Source organism: Pantherophis guttatus, chromosome 5 (genome assembly GCF_059756535.1).
Source record: "Pantherophis guttatus breed Tessera chromosome 5, ASM5975653v1, whole genome shotgun sequence".
NCBI lineage: Eukaryota > Metazoa > Chordata > Lepidosauria > Squamata > Colubridae > Pantherophis > Pantherophis guttatus.
In genome coordinates, this window is record NC_142067.1 from 17,593,945 (window position 1) to 17,610,662 (window position 16,718).

A 16,718-nucleotide genomic window follows, 5' to 3' on the forward strand; every position below is an offset into this window, starting at 1 on the left:
TGACAGGAAGTACATGTAAAGCAAATAATGCACCCAAAAATTGTAATAATTGCATTATATGGCTCATTATGAGAATTATTTTGTATTTTAAGATGCTGGAGGGAGCATGTCTAAAAAACAGAATCTTCAAATTACTAAAAGAAGTGATAGTTGGCATTTAAAATTCTTTTGATAGTTCATTAAAGCTTCTATTACTGCTATAAACGTTTAGCAATGTAGGCATTTTTCTGAAGATGCTCCATTCTTCTGTATATTGTTAAAATGCCTATCTAGTACTATGACAAGACAAAGACTTCAGTATCCCAGAAACAAAGGATAATATAGGTACCTTAAATACTGGAAAAATAACCATTTTGAAATCAACTGCTGTGAAGGAAATGGGAGAAACCCAAATTAACTCTCCCACAAGAAATCTGATGGAATAGGTTAGTGGACTCTGTGAAGCATTATATTGGCCTGTTTTGATAGCCAATTTGAGAACAAAATCATGAAAAAATAGAAGTAAGGTTAAAGAGAATTATTGAATTATCCTAACGTCTATTTCTTGAGCAAAGAATAGAAAAGCAATTTATATTTTTTGTGTTATCAATGTTCCGAAGGAACTGTGTGACGTCTTGAAATGAGTGATAGGTCAACTACAGTACAACTGACATTAACTCTGGCTTCCCATTGCAGAGATTTTTTTTAAAAATAAAGCAATTTCTTAAGCAAGTTGACAAGTGTTTTTGGCTTATGTACTATACTTCTGCTTTCCCGTCAATATTACACATACACATATGACGGCAAAAAGTCAGAAGTCTGATGGCACATTTTCAGACTAACCAGTTCACTTCATCTGTGACATCTACAACATTGAGTCTGTTGTAAGATCCAAATTGGATTAGGTAGGATAAAGCAAACAGAAGTCAGGGTTGGTTAAACAGATTAGATGCGAAACCATTTAAAAGTACCTTATCAAAATTAACAATTGTAATTTGATTGTCTTTGTTGAGATGTTGTGAGATTGCCTGAAACCTTTTGATGAACGTGAGACTCAGTGACATCTCTCTTCCTCAGTAAAAGGTGATTGGCAATGAAGAGGTGGATGGGAGAATAGATAGATAGATAGATAGATAGATAGATAGATAGATAGATAGATAGATAGATAGATAGATAGATAGATAGACTCATACACAAACACATACAAAAATACATACCTACAAGCTACCAGTTTTGAAAAAAATCTGTTTACATGTTTAAAAGCAGGCCTTGCAGTCTTCCAGAGGATTGGTAGGCACATCATTTAGAATGTGTCACCTTGATTTCAGAAGCGTTGGCCAGGTATTTTGCAAACAGATGCTTCTGTTTAAGCCAGGTAATCAGCCTCTTTTCCAGCCTCAGCCAAAACAGCCATAGAGAGCCAACAGCCAGATGGGAAACAGCTTGCCTAACTAAGCAGCAAGAACTGGGCAAATTCTAGACTTTGATCATGCCATCATCCACGTTTTCATTGTATTATAGATTGTCAGTAGCACAAGATTTGGGGGTGGGAGTAGATATCATTTAGCAGTGGAACAACTGAAGACAACTTCATGGTTTAGGGATGAGATGGAAATGATATTGTGAAAATGTATTCTTTGAAAACAATTGCTGAGAAATATTTCTTTCATGGTAAGGAAGGATAAACGCTTAATCTTAATCTCTTTCCCACTTTCTCTTTCTCACACAAGCAACTGGAGCAGTAGAAGTGTACATATTCAGCTGGGCTGTTTATGTCCAATATATCTTCTGTTGCTTGCTAGTTTCTTGGAAGTGGAGGACAGAATCTTCTTCATAATGACATAGCTTTATGTAAAATGACCATATTTTTATAACATGCCGTGCATGGACTCTTCAAAGAAACAAGAGACATTTTGTTTGGAAATTTGATAAAATTCAAAGCTGACAGCATGAATGTAATTTTTCCTTTACTGTGACGGAAAGATTCACTCTTAGTTTGCTTAAGTTAAAAATTGCATGAGCTAGCATGTCTCCTGTGATTTGTATTCAAGCTTTTAAGACCTAATTCCCTTGAAAAAAATGTGCTGATACAGTCTTTTGACACAATAAAAAGCCTACACGTTTAACTTCTGAAATTTAGTAAAACCCTCATCTTCCAAATAACTATCATAAATTATAGTTCAGAGACATGGAAAATTAGAATGCATATTCTAGAAGATTACTAAAATAACTGATGGTCTGTTAATATTCACTCTTCTTAGAAAAGAGATGACAATGGATCCAATTCCAAGTAGAATAGATTCAGTACCTTTTTTTTTTGTATGTGTGGATGATATATATACCTAATGAGCTGCATACAACTTTGTAATGATCCATATCTAGCATATATTTTATTGTTAGAATTGTGTCCTAGCTTTCTTCTTTCAGAGTTTAAGGTAATATATTATGCTGTCCTGTTCACTCGCGCACACATGTAATGGTGGTTTGGTAGGTTTATTAGTATTCTACAGCAATTCCCTTTACCAAACACCCAAAACTGTCCCAATTAAGTCCAGCCAAAAGTAGACCTATGCTAATCTACAGAGTAATGACCAATGAGTCCACAAGATACTTGGTACCAAGCTTCCCAAACAAGACAAATCCACCAGGCAAAATTAAATCCACAACATAACAGGTTCATGAGGCAAGAAAGGTCCAGAGATCCCAAGGCCCGATCCAAAGTCAAGGCACAGTGTCAATCCAAAGCAAGGCAGGGATCACAACATACAGCTAGAAAATGAACACATTGTTCCCAACATCGCCTCCATCTGTCTGCTGCGCTAAATAGCCAGCTTCTGGTGCAGCCCATCAAGAAGGGCAAAGCTGCCTCCTTATGAGTAATTGGGATGACCGTCACTGCTCCTGCCTTTTCTCTGCCCTACATGTTCTCGGATCAGATGCAGAAGGCAGTTCCTCCTCCTCATCACTAACCAGTTGCAGCTCTTTGCTTTCCCACCTGAAGCCTCAGGGCTGTCCTCCTGCAGCTGAGCTTCAGCCAAATCCCTCTTAGATGGCTGCTTGGAGCCATTGTCCAACTCTATTCCAGACATGCCCGGAATTGGTTCATCTTTCTCCAATCTGACATCTGGAGATGTATCTGGGGACACATGCTGGGGAGTCATCACACATCCAGAGTTCTCATTTTCTGTCTGCCTGTCTGTCTAGCTAGCCATCTAGCTATGAGCAATCTATTTATTTATTTATCATATTCATATGGCTGCCCATTTCACAGAAACATGACTCTCGGTACTATATAATAGTGAATTAAAAAGAAAAACCAGTAAACATATAACAACTGTCATAATTAAAAGCTACAAAATACACCTGAGCAAAGAAGATAATGTTGGCCATAGTAAAGGAGCCATAATAGGATCCCCTGGAATCTCCAGGCCTGACAGCGTTGCCAGATCTTGAGAGATTTGCAGAATGTTGAAGGGGATGGAGCGAGACCCACTTCTAGGGGGAGAGGGGGAAGATAACATTCCTTGGGGGGGGGGAGAGAGAACTGTGATGACAGAGCAGAGAAGGCATGTCTCTTAGCACCACCAAGCCTAACTCTCTAAAAGATGGAAAATAGATTAGGCTGAGACAAAGATTACTTAAAACTACCCAGTGATTTTCTGTTGTTAAGGTGATCTCACCAATTCCATTGCAATTCTTTAACCACTGTAGGAAGTCCTTGATTTAGGACCATAATTGAGCCCGGAAGTACAATTGTAACTTGTGCCAGTTTTTTAAGTAGCTCATCACATGACTGAGTTAATTTTATATATTTTGTAGCAGTCATTACCTGAATCGCCATGGTTATTAAATGAATCATTAAAAGAGCACCACTGTCATTAAGTGAACCCAGTATTCGCAATGGTTGGTTTTTTGCCAGAAACTGAAACATGAATCATGATCACATAAATGTGGGCCAGTTGCCGAGCACAGAAAATGTGATCATGTGACTAGGAGGGGAAGGCTGATCATCAGAATTTCAAATTTGGGCTGTAAGTATCTTTTTGGATCCAACATAACTTTGAATGGTCACTAAGCAAACAGTCATAAGTTGAGGACTACTTAAATACCATTCTTTTTTCTTTTGAATGGTGCTTACCTCCTGGATCTTTCAGTTGTTTCCTTGATATGTTTTACTTTTACCACTGTCCAAATTGCCCAGAAAGATCTGTTTCCTTATAAACATTTTATTGCCTGAGCAAATGCTGAGCCTAAATCCTGATTCCATTTCTTACATAATTTCTTTTCACTGTTTTCTATGTGAGATTTTAACATGGAGAATAGTGTTTATAAGGAGACTGTAAGGTAATTCAAATTAGATAGTTTGGCTAATTTAAGTATAATAAATTAAACTGATTTGACAAGAGTTTTTTAGTCCTGGTTATACTGGAAAAGAAAGAAGCATCTAATTTGGAGATCCTATACTGTTATAACTGTAATTTAGTTTATTGTTCAGCAAACGAATCAATTTCTGTTTCAATTTCTGTTAAGGAGAAAAACATTTTCATATACAAGGTGATTCATTTTCATTAACATTTAAAAATGTGTATCTCGTTTGTAAAAAAATGTATTAAAAGTTTTCTCCTCTTTCTTCTTAAATTGAAACTCTTCTGTCTTAAGCACTAATTTTCCAGAATGTGTAGCAAATAAGTTAATAGCAACAATTATACAATTTAAAATAATACAGATTACAAATTAGTGAAGCTTCATGTTCTAGCAAGTGTAATCAATTGTTTTACTTTCTTTTGATAAACTAAAAAGTATCCAGTTTATTAAACAAAATGAAACATTGCATCACTGCACATTTTTTAAGTTAGAAACTCTAACAAAAAAATACCAAAGCAAGTGAACTTTAAGTACTTAATTCAGAATACTGAATATCTGAATAATGCAGCTTCATGAAATGAGATATGTCTCATATAGATGTGCAATAGATACAGATAAACAGTAGTTAGATATGGGATGACACAGACACAGATAACAAAATGTCAACGAGACCAAGCAAAACGGATTTTCCAGCTCACTGCTCATGCAATCCACATATGGGTTGTTTTCCCCATCGCTTATCTCTGACTGGGTAAATTTTCTTGATTATCTCCCTCCGTGCTGTGGCCACGCCCTGCTGTCCCATGATGCATCAGTCTTTTTACTCAGTCGCTTCCAGACTGGTGCTTTTCTCCTTTCGTGGTGAACTTATTGCGTTTTTTCTTAGTTATTGCGTTAGGTTTTTTTCTTTATTTTTGTTTAGAGTCATTTTTCTTCGGCTGAGCCCTTATTCCTACTGTCAGACAGGGGTTTGAGTCAGGAGCCTTCCCCTCGCCCCTCGCACGGGCTTTCCCGCCATCTACAGCCCGTAGCTGGGGATTTCGGCCTTCGGGCGTTCTCCCTTCTGGCATTTCTAGCCGCCGGTGTGCGCGAGGGGCTGGCGGCTGCCGCTGCACCCCCCACACCATTTTAAAGTTTTTTTCCTTGCTGGGCTCGTAGCGGCGGCTCCGGAGCCCTCCGCATGGTTCGCCCTGCAGGCTCTGACGTCATCGCCTTATTGTCGCTCTTCTCCTGAGCGCTTCGCTGGCCGACTTTATTTTTTCAAATTTGGCGCTTGGCTGGGAATCGGCTTCAGGAGTCCCCGCTTGTGGTGAGCAGAGTCCCCGCTTGTGGTGAGCAGAGCAGGTGTCTGTCCCTCGGGCAGCGCCTGCATCTTCCAACCTTATACGGGCCGTGGGAGCTTCTTAGTGACAGCCCGCTCTTCTAACGGCCGTGGTGAGCCTGCGGCCGCCATTTTGGATTTCCCTGGGCGGCCATCTTGAGTGCTCAGCTCACCTCAAATTCATCTGGGTGGACATTTTGAGTGCTCAGCTTACTCCATTCCCCTTGCCAACGCCCGATCTTGGTTAGTGGCCTTTGTTGCCTTCCAACTGGCTGGCCAATCAAAGTGACTTTGACTGTTGCCTTTGTTGTCCCTGCTGATTGGGACTCTTGGCGTCTGCTGTCCTTTATTGTTGACCTGTTCTACTTGTTATTAAAAAAAAGAAAGAAAGAAAGAAAAAAATTAAAAAATACAAATAAATATATATATATATATATATATATATATATATATATATATATATATATATATATATATATATATATATAAAAATAAGGAATAAACAGTTTATACTGATAACTGGAAAATCTAAACTGTCAATATGGCGGATGGTTACCTTTCATCAGATGTGGATCGGGAGCCCAGCCCACCCAGGGCCCCTTCCAAACATAAGTCGAAATCACGTGCCAGGCCTACGTCGGCCTCTGGGGATACCCGCCAACTCAGGTCATCGGCAGCAGACAAAGATGCTCAACGCCGCCACAAGGCTCTTGAGCGACATTTTGACAAGGCCAGACAGGCCTCCTTGGCCTCTGTTTTTCCATCTGATCCACCTCAGACATCATTGACCTCGGCTTCTCAATTATTGCCAGCTTCACCTTCTTGCTCCAATGATCCTCAGGGTATCTCTGGCACTTTGTCTAAACGGACCTCTGTGTCCTTACCGGATGTTTCATCTGTGGGTCTCAGAGGACCGGCCTATCCTCCTCCACCTCGCCCAGAAGCGACCTTTACTCCGACCACTGCCGGCCTACGTGACCCGGATGGTCAGTTACGGGCAACACAGATAGATTTGCAATCCTTACTCTCCAATGCCTTGTCCTCTCTGTTAGCAGCTGGGATTCATCAATCCTCTCTTCAACAAGTTCCCATTGTACCTTCTTGCATGCCTTCTTCGGCGGCTCACACTCGGGCCAAATCCCCTTCACGCTTGGCACCCGCGTCATCGGAGGATTCTGACGGTGGTCCTGAACCTATGGAGGATTTGGAACTTTCGGAAGATGAAGGTCTTGCGCCTGATGTGCCTGCCTTTACTGGCTTATTCAGGCCTTCCTTATTTAAATCCCTCCTGCACAAGGCACGACAGACCACCAACATGACCGATTCACCTTTGTCATCTTCTGACGCTACGCCATCCACCGCCCCGCACGAGGCTCTATTCTCATCTTCGAAGCAGGGCAAAGATTTCATTCCCTTTCCCCAACTCTTTTCTGATGTACTGCAGTCTCCCTGGTCTCAACCGGGTTCGCTAATGGGGCCCAATGCACTCGATAAGAAACTCTATTGCGCTGCGCCTGAGTTGGATGCCTTATTGTCTCTACCAGTGGTTGACCCGCCAATTGCCAACCTGTCTTCGTCCTCTCTGGTCTCCACTGATTCCCTAGATGCCCTTAAATCTGAGGACAGGAAGTCAGAACTCTCTTTTCGCAAGGAGCATCAAGCTCTGGCCTGGGCGATTAAGACTGCTACCGCTACGTCCTTTTTTAATCGAGCAACGCTGCTTTGGCTGAGGCAACTCCAGGACAAATTACCACCAGAAGATACGCGCCTCCATCAAGATTTGAACAAAATAGTTGCTGCCACCGAGTATTCGGCAGATGCATCTTTAAATTCGGTCAAATTCACTTCAAGGGCTTTGGCCTCCTCTATAACATCGCGGCGCCTGTTTTGGCTTAAGAACTGGAGGGCTGACTCCAAAGCCAAATGGAAATTGGCAGCGGCCCCTTATAAGGCCTCCTCTCTTTTTGGTGCCGCCCTAGATCCTGTCCTGGTCGAGGACAAGGACAAACGTAAAGTTATGCCTACCTCGTCCTATCGCCGCCCTGAGCGCCGCTATACCCCATACTATCAGCGGCAGTCCTTTCGCACCTCGTCGGGATCAGGGGCTCCCTACTCACAACGCTCCTACTTTCAAGGTCCTGACCGTTCGGCCGACCGCCAGCGCTTTCGAGACAGATCCCGTAACACCACAGCCAAGCGTCCTTTCCGTGGTGCCGGCTTCCGTCAATACCGCAGAGGAAAGTGACTACACCCGGTCGGATCCCATTGGTGGCCGCCTCCATCTTTTCCGTCATCAATGGGAACAGTCGACCACGGATGCGTGGATTCTTCGTACAGTGTCAGAAGGTTTGGCCATAGAGTTCCTGGATCGCCCTCCATCTCGCCACATTTGCTGCCCTCCCCTCCAAATGGAGCTGGACTGCCAACTACGGAAGGAAGTTTGCCATCTATTACATATCAAAGCAATAGAGCCAGTTCCTCCAGAGCAACGGGGCAAGGGCTTCTATTCAACCCTCTTTCTGGTTCCGAAGCATTCCGGGGGTTGGAGGGCCATCCTCAACCTGAAACAATTGAATCTGTCCGTATCTTACCGCAGATTCAAAATGCACTCGCTGAGGTCCATTCTTGGAGGAATTCGTCGAGGGGATTTCCTCCAGTCAGTCGACCTCAGGGAGGCATATCTACACGTACCGGTCCGACCAGCACACAGAAAGTTTCTGCGTTTCCAGATTGGGGAGGACCACTATCAGTATTGCGCCATGCCCTTTGGCTTGTCTTCAGCCCCGAGGACCTTTACAAAGTTGGTGGCGGTAGTGGCGGCCTCCCTCAGGAAGGTTCCTGTCAGGGTCTTATGTTATCTCGACGACATTCTGGTCCTGTCATCGTCCAAAGGTCAAGCATCTCGAGATCTTCGCAATGTCGTCGAGGCTTTCCAGATCCACGGTTTTTCGATAAATTTCCCGAAAAGCCACCTGCACCCATCCACCACTCTGCTGCACCTCGGAGCGATTATAGACACTGTACAGGGGCAAGTCTTTCTTTCCCCGGACAGAATTCAAAGCATCTGCGACTTAATCCATCTAGTCCTATTGCATCAGACCATTTCCCTCCTTCATCTCTCTCAGTTGCTGGGGAAAATGGTCTCGAGCTTCTCAATTGTGCCATGGGCCCGTCGTCACACGAGGCCGTTACAATGGTTTCTCCTCCCTTACCAGCGATCAGGCCAAAGCGACTCTCTACGCAAGGTGTCCCTTCCACCTCAACTTCGTCTCTCCCTTCGTTGGTGGTTGGGACCGGGTCTTCACAAGGGCTCACACTTCCTGGTTCAAGACCGCCTGACCTTGACCTCGGATGCCAGCCTCCAAGGCTGGGGGGCTCATCTGCGCGACCAGATTGTACAGGGCCGCTGGTCTGTGGCAGAGAGACGACTCAACATCAATCTTTTGGAATTAAGAGCTATTCGTCTAGCTCTGTGTCATTTTCAACCACACTTGTCGGGCCATCATGTCCTTGTCCTGACGGACAATATCGCAGCGAAGGCCCATATAAACAAAGAAGGGGGCACTCGGTCAAGACCCCTGATGCTGGAGTCCGAACGCCTTCTGCGTTGGGCGGAGACGCATGTCCTATCGCTGAGGGCCGATCACATTTCCGGCGTGGAGAACACCAGGGCCGATTGGCTGAGCAGACGGACCATAGACCAGTCCGAATGGCAACTTCACCCCGGTCTGTTTCGCACGGCTTGTTTCATCTTCGGCGTTCCCGTGGTGGACCTTTTTGCCAGCCCGTCAAACGCTCAACTGCCTCGATTTGTGACTCGCTACCCGTGTCAGGCGGCGGAGGATCACAATGCACTCAGATGCCTCTGGCCACCGGGTCTCTTATACGCCTTTCCTCCACTTCCCCTGATTCCTCAGGTGATACGCAAACTGCTGGAGGAACAAGCAGAACTCCTCTTGGTGGCCCCAGATTGGCCACGCCGCCCATGGTACGCGGATCTGGTAGCGTTGTCGATCCACCCACCGTGGGTGATTCCGCCAGAACGTCTGTCACTTCGCCAAGGGGCCATCGCTCATCCAGACCCAGGATGGCTCAAATTGGCCGTCTGGCGTTTGAGCGGGTCATTCTGCAAAAAGACTGTTTACCGGACTCTGTCATAGATACCATCCAAGCCTCACGGAGACCATCGACTTCTCGAATATATGAGTCCTCATGGAAATCCTTCTGTTCCTGGTGCGCTGTCAAATTAATTGACCCCACTTCGGCTCAGATTGTGGATATTTTGTGCTTCTTACAAGCCGGACTCGACAAGGGTTTGTCACCGTCTACCCTCCGGCGTCAAACTGCTGCCTTGTCCACGGTCATCAGATGTCCTCCTTATTCTTCTCTGTCTCTGCACCCGTCGATTAAAGGTTTTCTCCACGGGGCTGTTAATCTCTGTCCACCGCCTGTCCATCGTTACCCGTCCTGGGATCTCCCACTTGTTCTACAGGCCCTTATGTCTCCTCCCTTTGAGCCCTTGGGTTCGGTTCCTCTCAAGTACTTATCTTACAAGGTGGCCTTCCTTTTGGCGATCACCTCCGCAAGACGGGTTTCCGAACTTACCGCATTGTCAATTAGGAAAGATCTCTGCATCTTTCAACCCAATACTGTGATTTTGCGCCTGGATCCTACGTTCTTGCCTAAAATAAACTCCTATTTCCATCGTGCCCAAGAGCTCGTGCTTCCAGATTTCTGTCCCTCGCCCAAGCACCTACGAGAGAAGGACTGGCATACCCTCGACGTCCGCAGGGCTTTACGTCGTTACATTCGTAGAACTGAATCGTTCAGGAAGTCTGAGGCACTTTTGGTTTCTTTTCATCCTTCCTACTTAGGTCAAAAGATATCTCCGTCTACCATAGGCAGATGGATCAAGAAGTGCATCGCCACGGCTTACGATCAACGAGGCTGTCCTGTCCCTCCTCGTGTTTTGCCTCACTCTACGCGTAGCGCTGCAACGTCGGCCGCTTGGGCTACGCAGGCATCGGTCTCGGATATCTGCCGGGCTGCCACCTGGTCCTCTGCTACGCCATTTATTAGACACTATAAGATCGATGCTTACGCCTCAGCTGAGGCTTCATTTGGACGGCGTGTTCTGCAGAGTGTTCTCGCAGGCCAGGTCACTGGGAGCGATTTGTCTCCCGCCCTTGGGATCTGAACTTTGGTATATCCCATATGTGGATTGCATGAGCAGTGAGCTGGAAAAAGAACGTTGTCTTACCTGAACGTTCCTTTTCAGCCTCACTGCGAATGCAATCCACCCCCACCCTTTGTTGCATTTGTTTCTTTATATTTCTACAGGTTCAAGTTCCTTTTGACTCCGTTCTATTTACTTACCTGAATCTAACTTCACCTAGGTGGTCGCGCCTTCGTTCAAAGACTGATGCATCATGGGACAGCAGGGCGTGGCCACAGCACGGAGGGAGATAATCAAGAAAATTTACCCAGTCAGAGATAAGCGATGGGGAAAACAACCCATATGTGGATTGCATTCGCAGTGAGGCTGAAAAGGAACGTTCAGGTAAGACAACGTTCTTTTTCATGTGTGAGCTGTCTTTATGGTACTCTGTAAATATTAAACTGAATCCACATTTAATTGTGCTTAGAATAGATGTTACTGAACTCAATGGAACTTAATTTAGGCATGATCAAACCATTCCTAAAAACACAAATAATGATTTTGAAAGATACTTCCTGGCAGGTTGATAGCCCCTAGCTGATTTGTTCATGTTATTTCCAAGCAAAAAACTGGATATCCATAATGTCACCAAAAGTGAAACCTGACTCAAGTGAATTGACTCAGTTATTTAAGGAATACTACCATTAAAAAAAGAAGAAGAAGATAAAAGAGATTTTTAAACATTTCAACAATGGTAAATTGTAATGTAAATCTCAGATATAGCTATGGTACATATAGAAACTCAAATATTTTTATAATAAAATAGTGCACTGCATTTTCTACTGCATTGTAACCTATACAAGGAATAGATTATAATATTCCTTTAGAGAACTCTGAAAAGCTGACTGTCAGATCCTCAAATAAACATAAAAAGGATATGGATATGGATATGTTATGGATATGGATATGGATATGGATATGGATATGGATGGCTTGTCCTTGCAGATACTTCTTGCTTAATGACAGTAATTTGAAGCTGAATTTTCCACCATTAAGTGATGTGCTTATAAAGACAATGTCGTATAACTGTACTGCTTAGTGACAGCAATCTAGCAGTTTATATTGCTGTTGTTAAGCAAGGATTGCAACTTTCTCCTAATTTTCCCATTGACTTTCCTTGTTTGAAAGTTCAAGAGGCTGACAAACAGGCCAATGGGCAAGAGAGTTCTACAGAGTGTGGCCAGGTGGCCACATTCAAGATTTTAAATGTTGTAGTGATCTCTATATACATGATTGTTCTGTATTTGAATATTTTAAATTATGTTTTCATTAGAGATAAATTCAAAGTTTTCTCAATAGGACTTCATGATCAGCATGTTTAAAACTATCATGCAAAATATATTTCCAAAATCTGCAATTAAACATTCCATTGTCTTTTCTTAATTACTATTTGTTTATAATTACTCCATGATTTACAACTTCTAAATGTTTACATGCCTACAAGAACAAATACAAGATAGAGGCACTATGCAAATTCCCAAATAATTATTCAAACAGATTTGATTTCAAACTTTTTACAAATTCTAATTCCAAGATAACCACCTTTATCTCATATGAATTCTTGTGATCAACATTTCTTTCTTAAGATCTCAAACAAAAGTGTCAAGTTAATCCTTTGTAATCAGCTTTAACTATCTCTGGTAATTATTAATACAAATAATCAATTAATGAAAACACTCTATGTTAAATATACTTGCAAGCAACAATTGCTCATTTTGATGAGAAGTTTCTCATAGAATTTATGGTTAAATCTTTATTTGCAATTATGATCTGTTCACACCCTTCCAAAGATATTTATCAAAATATATACAGGAGGCATGAATCTCTTCTATAATTTTATTGGGAATCGTCTCCATATTCTCGTTTGTTTGTTTTTTTCTCTTATAGGTAATTTCACAACTTCGGATCTTGAGTAGGTCTGTAACTGCCGGTTGCAAATTTGACAGAGAAATCTGGTCAAATGAGCTTTCTCCAGTCCTCAATCTATGGAAAAAGCTTAATCAGGTAAGATCAGCTGGAGGATAGCAAAAACTCATTTGATGTTAATAACCATATTTTTCATACATATTGAGATTATATAAGCAACAGATTATTCCTCTCAGGATATACAACATTATGCAAAATATAGTAAAAGAATAAGTTATGGTAAGCCAAAGAGATTGAAAATATGAGATGAATGAAAAAAGAAAGAAATTATACAACAACAACAACAACAACAACAACAACAACAACAACAACAATAATAATAATAATAATAATAATAATAATAATAATAATAATAATAATAATAATTTTATTTCTATACCGCCCTTCTCCCGAAGGACTCAGGGCACTGAACAGCCTATTAAAATACAAAAATATACGGATATCAATTAAAAAATAATTTAAAAGTAGTGCTCAACTTACAATCAGTCGCAAATGACTGTCTGTAATTATGAGAGACTCAGAAATGATTATTTAATGGCCCATCCTTGAAGTGGTGACTGCTGCCCCACTCTTGTGGTAACATTATCACATTTTGGGTGCTTGACAACCTGTTCTTACAACTAGTTACCAAGTGTCCTGTGATCGTGATCGTGATGCACCATTTGCAACCTTCTCTGCCACCTTCCCCAGAATTTTGTTTCTGATGAATATTAGAGAAGAACTTGTTTTATTTATTTATTTATTTATTTTATTCGGCTTATATGCCGCCCTATCTCCCAATGGACTCAGGGTGGCTCACAATAATAAAAACACAAGCCACAATACAAAATAAAATCTAAACTCTAAAAAATTTAAAATTTAACCCTTAAAACCCCATCAGTCCAGGTCGAGGAATTTGAAAAGCCAAGTTTTTAATTCATGGTGGAAGGTGCAAAGGTCAGGCGCTAATCGGAGCTCCAAGGGGAGTTGATTCCACAGGGTGGGCGCGCCCACAGAGAAGGCTCTACCCCTGGGGGCCGCCAGCTGACACTGTCTAGCCGACAGCACCCTGAGCAGGCCCTCTCTATGGGCGCGAACCGGGCGATGGGATATCGTTGCTGGCTGTAGGTGGTCTGCCAAATATCCTGGATTTAAGCCATGTAGGGCTTTATAGGTCATCACCAGCACCTTGAATCTCACCTGGAGGGCAACCAGTAACCAATGCAAGCCGCGCAGGAGGGGTGTAACATGGGAGTATCGGGATTCTCCCATCACAACCCACGCGGCTGCATTTTGTACCAGTTGAAGCCTCCGAGTGGTCCTCAAGGGCAGCCCCATGTAGAGAGCATTGCAGTAGTCAATCCGTGAAGTGACCAGCGCATGAGTAAATGTGCGTAGGGCATCTCGGTCCAAGTAGGGACGCAACTGGCGCACCATACGTATCTGGGCAAATGCCCCCCTGGTCACATCATTATATGATCTTCTAAGCTCAACCGTGAATCCAGGAGGATGCCCAAGTTGCACACCCTAACTACAGGGAGCAAAACTTCACCCCCTATAGTCAGCGGACGCGATGACATCGGTGAAGTAGCGGCGCTTTGCCGCCACCAACTCCACCAGGTAGGCCCGTGTGGCCGACCTTAACTGAAATCGGTCAGATTAGGAACGACTGGCTCTCCAACGGCTCTCTAGGCCTCGTCTACACTGCTTCATCCCCCGGAGCTCCTCGGTAAACCAGGGAGCCAACCAGGGTCTGCAACGAGTCAGAGGCCGCAAAGGAACGACCCGGTCCAGAGCCCCAGCAGCTGCCTCTTCCCAGGCCTCCACCAGGTCGTGGCCAGGGCATGGGAGAGAGAGAGAGAGAGAGGGATGATCCCAAGCTCCGTCTGGAACCTCTCCAGGTCCATCAGGCGCCTGGGGTGGAACCAGGTGGTCGGTTCCGCCTCCCAGCGAGGAGGGGCGGCGTAACGGAAGCTAGCCGAAGGAGATAGTGGTCGGTCCATGACAGGGGATAAATAGAAGGCGATCCCCCAACGAACTCTACTCGCCACTGCTCCGAGACAAAAACAAGATCGGGCATGTGGGGCCCCCCCCATGAGTCTGGCCCTGATATATATTATAATAGATAATTATTTTTGATATTGGAATGATATTTTATGCTATTAGTTTCTTTATTAGTTAGGACAAAAGATTTGGAGGATATACTTGGACTTAAGACTGATTTTCAATCCTGTGATTCTTCTATTGCTAAAACCTTTATACTTTTCTAACAAAATCACAATTATTAAAATCACAAAAGTCGGACCGGAAACTGGAGGGTAGATTTGGAGTAACCGTAATTAAGATTTGAGCCATTTTTTGTGAGGTCAAGGCTCCCAAGCCACAAAAACTAATCTGAAGAATTAAAAATGAGTTGCAGTTTGGTCAGATTTGTGAATGTCAAATTTTCGGCAAATACATGAAACAAGAGGCTTAACACATTATGAATAGATTGCCATTTTGTCTGTGCAGAAAAAGAAACAAAGGGTTGCTGTTAGGATATAAACATTTTCAGACTTTTATATTTATATCTATTGTGCAGTAAGTACTAAGTCTGGCCCTTTAAAATAATTATTTCCTCTTCCTGCATCACTAGAATCTCACTCCCATCCTAAGCAGTTTTGAAAATTAATGCATTGGGCTGACTATAGCTTTGCAGCCAGAATTGTCTCTCAAATAGGAAACACAGCATTAAGTTTTAGAAGCAGTACAATAATCCATACATTGTATTGGATTCAGAATTAATGAATCTGAGGTCTAATTCATATTAAACTGATAATTTACTTGTGACACAATTTAACTTCCATTAATTTCAGCCAGAATATCTTCAAGCTCTAATCTGGTAACTTTAAATTAATAATCAGTTAACCCATTTTAGAACCAGTGCATTAGTTCTATTGAAATATTTGTGCTGTAATTATATTGACGTTTTTTTTTTGTTTCCACTGCCATTTTTTAAAGTTTTTGTTGGGTTTTTGCTGTGTGTTTTTTAATTGTTATTAGCCACCCAGAGTCTTGCTTGAAATGGATGCCATATAAATTGAACAAACAAACAAACAAAAATCAACATAAACTATAAAAAAACATTAATACTAATATGTTAAGAAATTACATAGATTATTAACATAAGTGACTAAATAAATTAAGAGCAAAATAATAGTAAAGAATCCAACTGCACTTCATAAGGCAACAAAAGGCCAGAAGGGCCCAAGCTCACGTTACCTCAGATGGAATGATGTTCCACAAGTTGGGCACCATGACAGAAAAGTTCTTCCTTCTGGGCTCCGCCAGCCAAAACTCCTTAGCCAATGTCACTCAGAGCATGCCTATTCTGCCAGACCAGGTATAATGGGTAGAAACAATTGAGAAGAGACCCATATGTAGCCATGGTCTCAAGCCATGAAGGGCTTTAAAAGTTACTACCAGCATCTTGAATTGCACTAAGAAGCACACTGGAAGCCAAAGATGCTTGCAGAGCAGTAATGTAACATATGTCAAAAAATAATAATAATAATAATGCCATTAATCGCCCACACCACTGTATTTGGAAGCAAAGAAGCTTTCTGAAAGACTTATTACAGGATATGGCTTTAACAGTCATAATCAGCACTTTGAAGTTGGCAGAGAAACAAATGTTGTTTAACAAATGTGATTATTATATAGTTTAAATCATCTGGCTTGATCCCACTGTTTTGGTTAAATTGAATTGATTTTCATTGGGTTGTTTTAAATTGTGGCCAAAAATATTTAATTATTTTTAAACTGTTTTTAAATTTTGTATGTTCTGTTTTATTTTGGCTGTTCACCGCCCTGAGTCCTGTTGGAGAAGGGCAGTATACAAATTAAAACAAAATAAAACAAAAAAAAATCAATTTCTACTCTAACTTTTGG

The 16,718-nt window shown here is 42.4% G+C and overlaps 1 protein-coding gene across 2 annotated transcripts in view; it reads left to right on the forward strand.

The window, feature by feature from the left end:
* Positions 1 to 16,718, forward strand: part of DYNC2H1 (dynein cytoplasmic 2 heavy chain 1) — a 149,368-nt gene that overhangs the window by 111,862 nt on the left and 20,788 nt on the right. For both annotated transcript variants that reach the window (XM_034409222.3, XM_087894632.1), the window contains exon 83: positions 12,771 to 12,887. In XM_034409222.3, the coding sequence (XP_034265113.1) occupies positions 12,771 to 12,887 (117 nt within the window). The remainder of the gene's footprint in view (positions 1 to 12,770; positions 12,888 to 16,718) is intronic.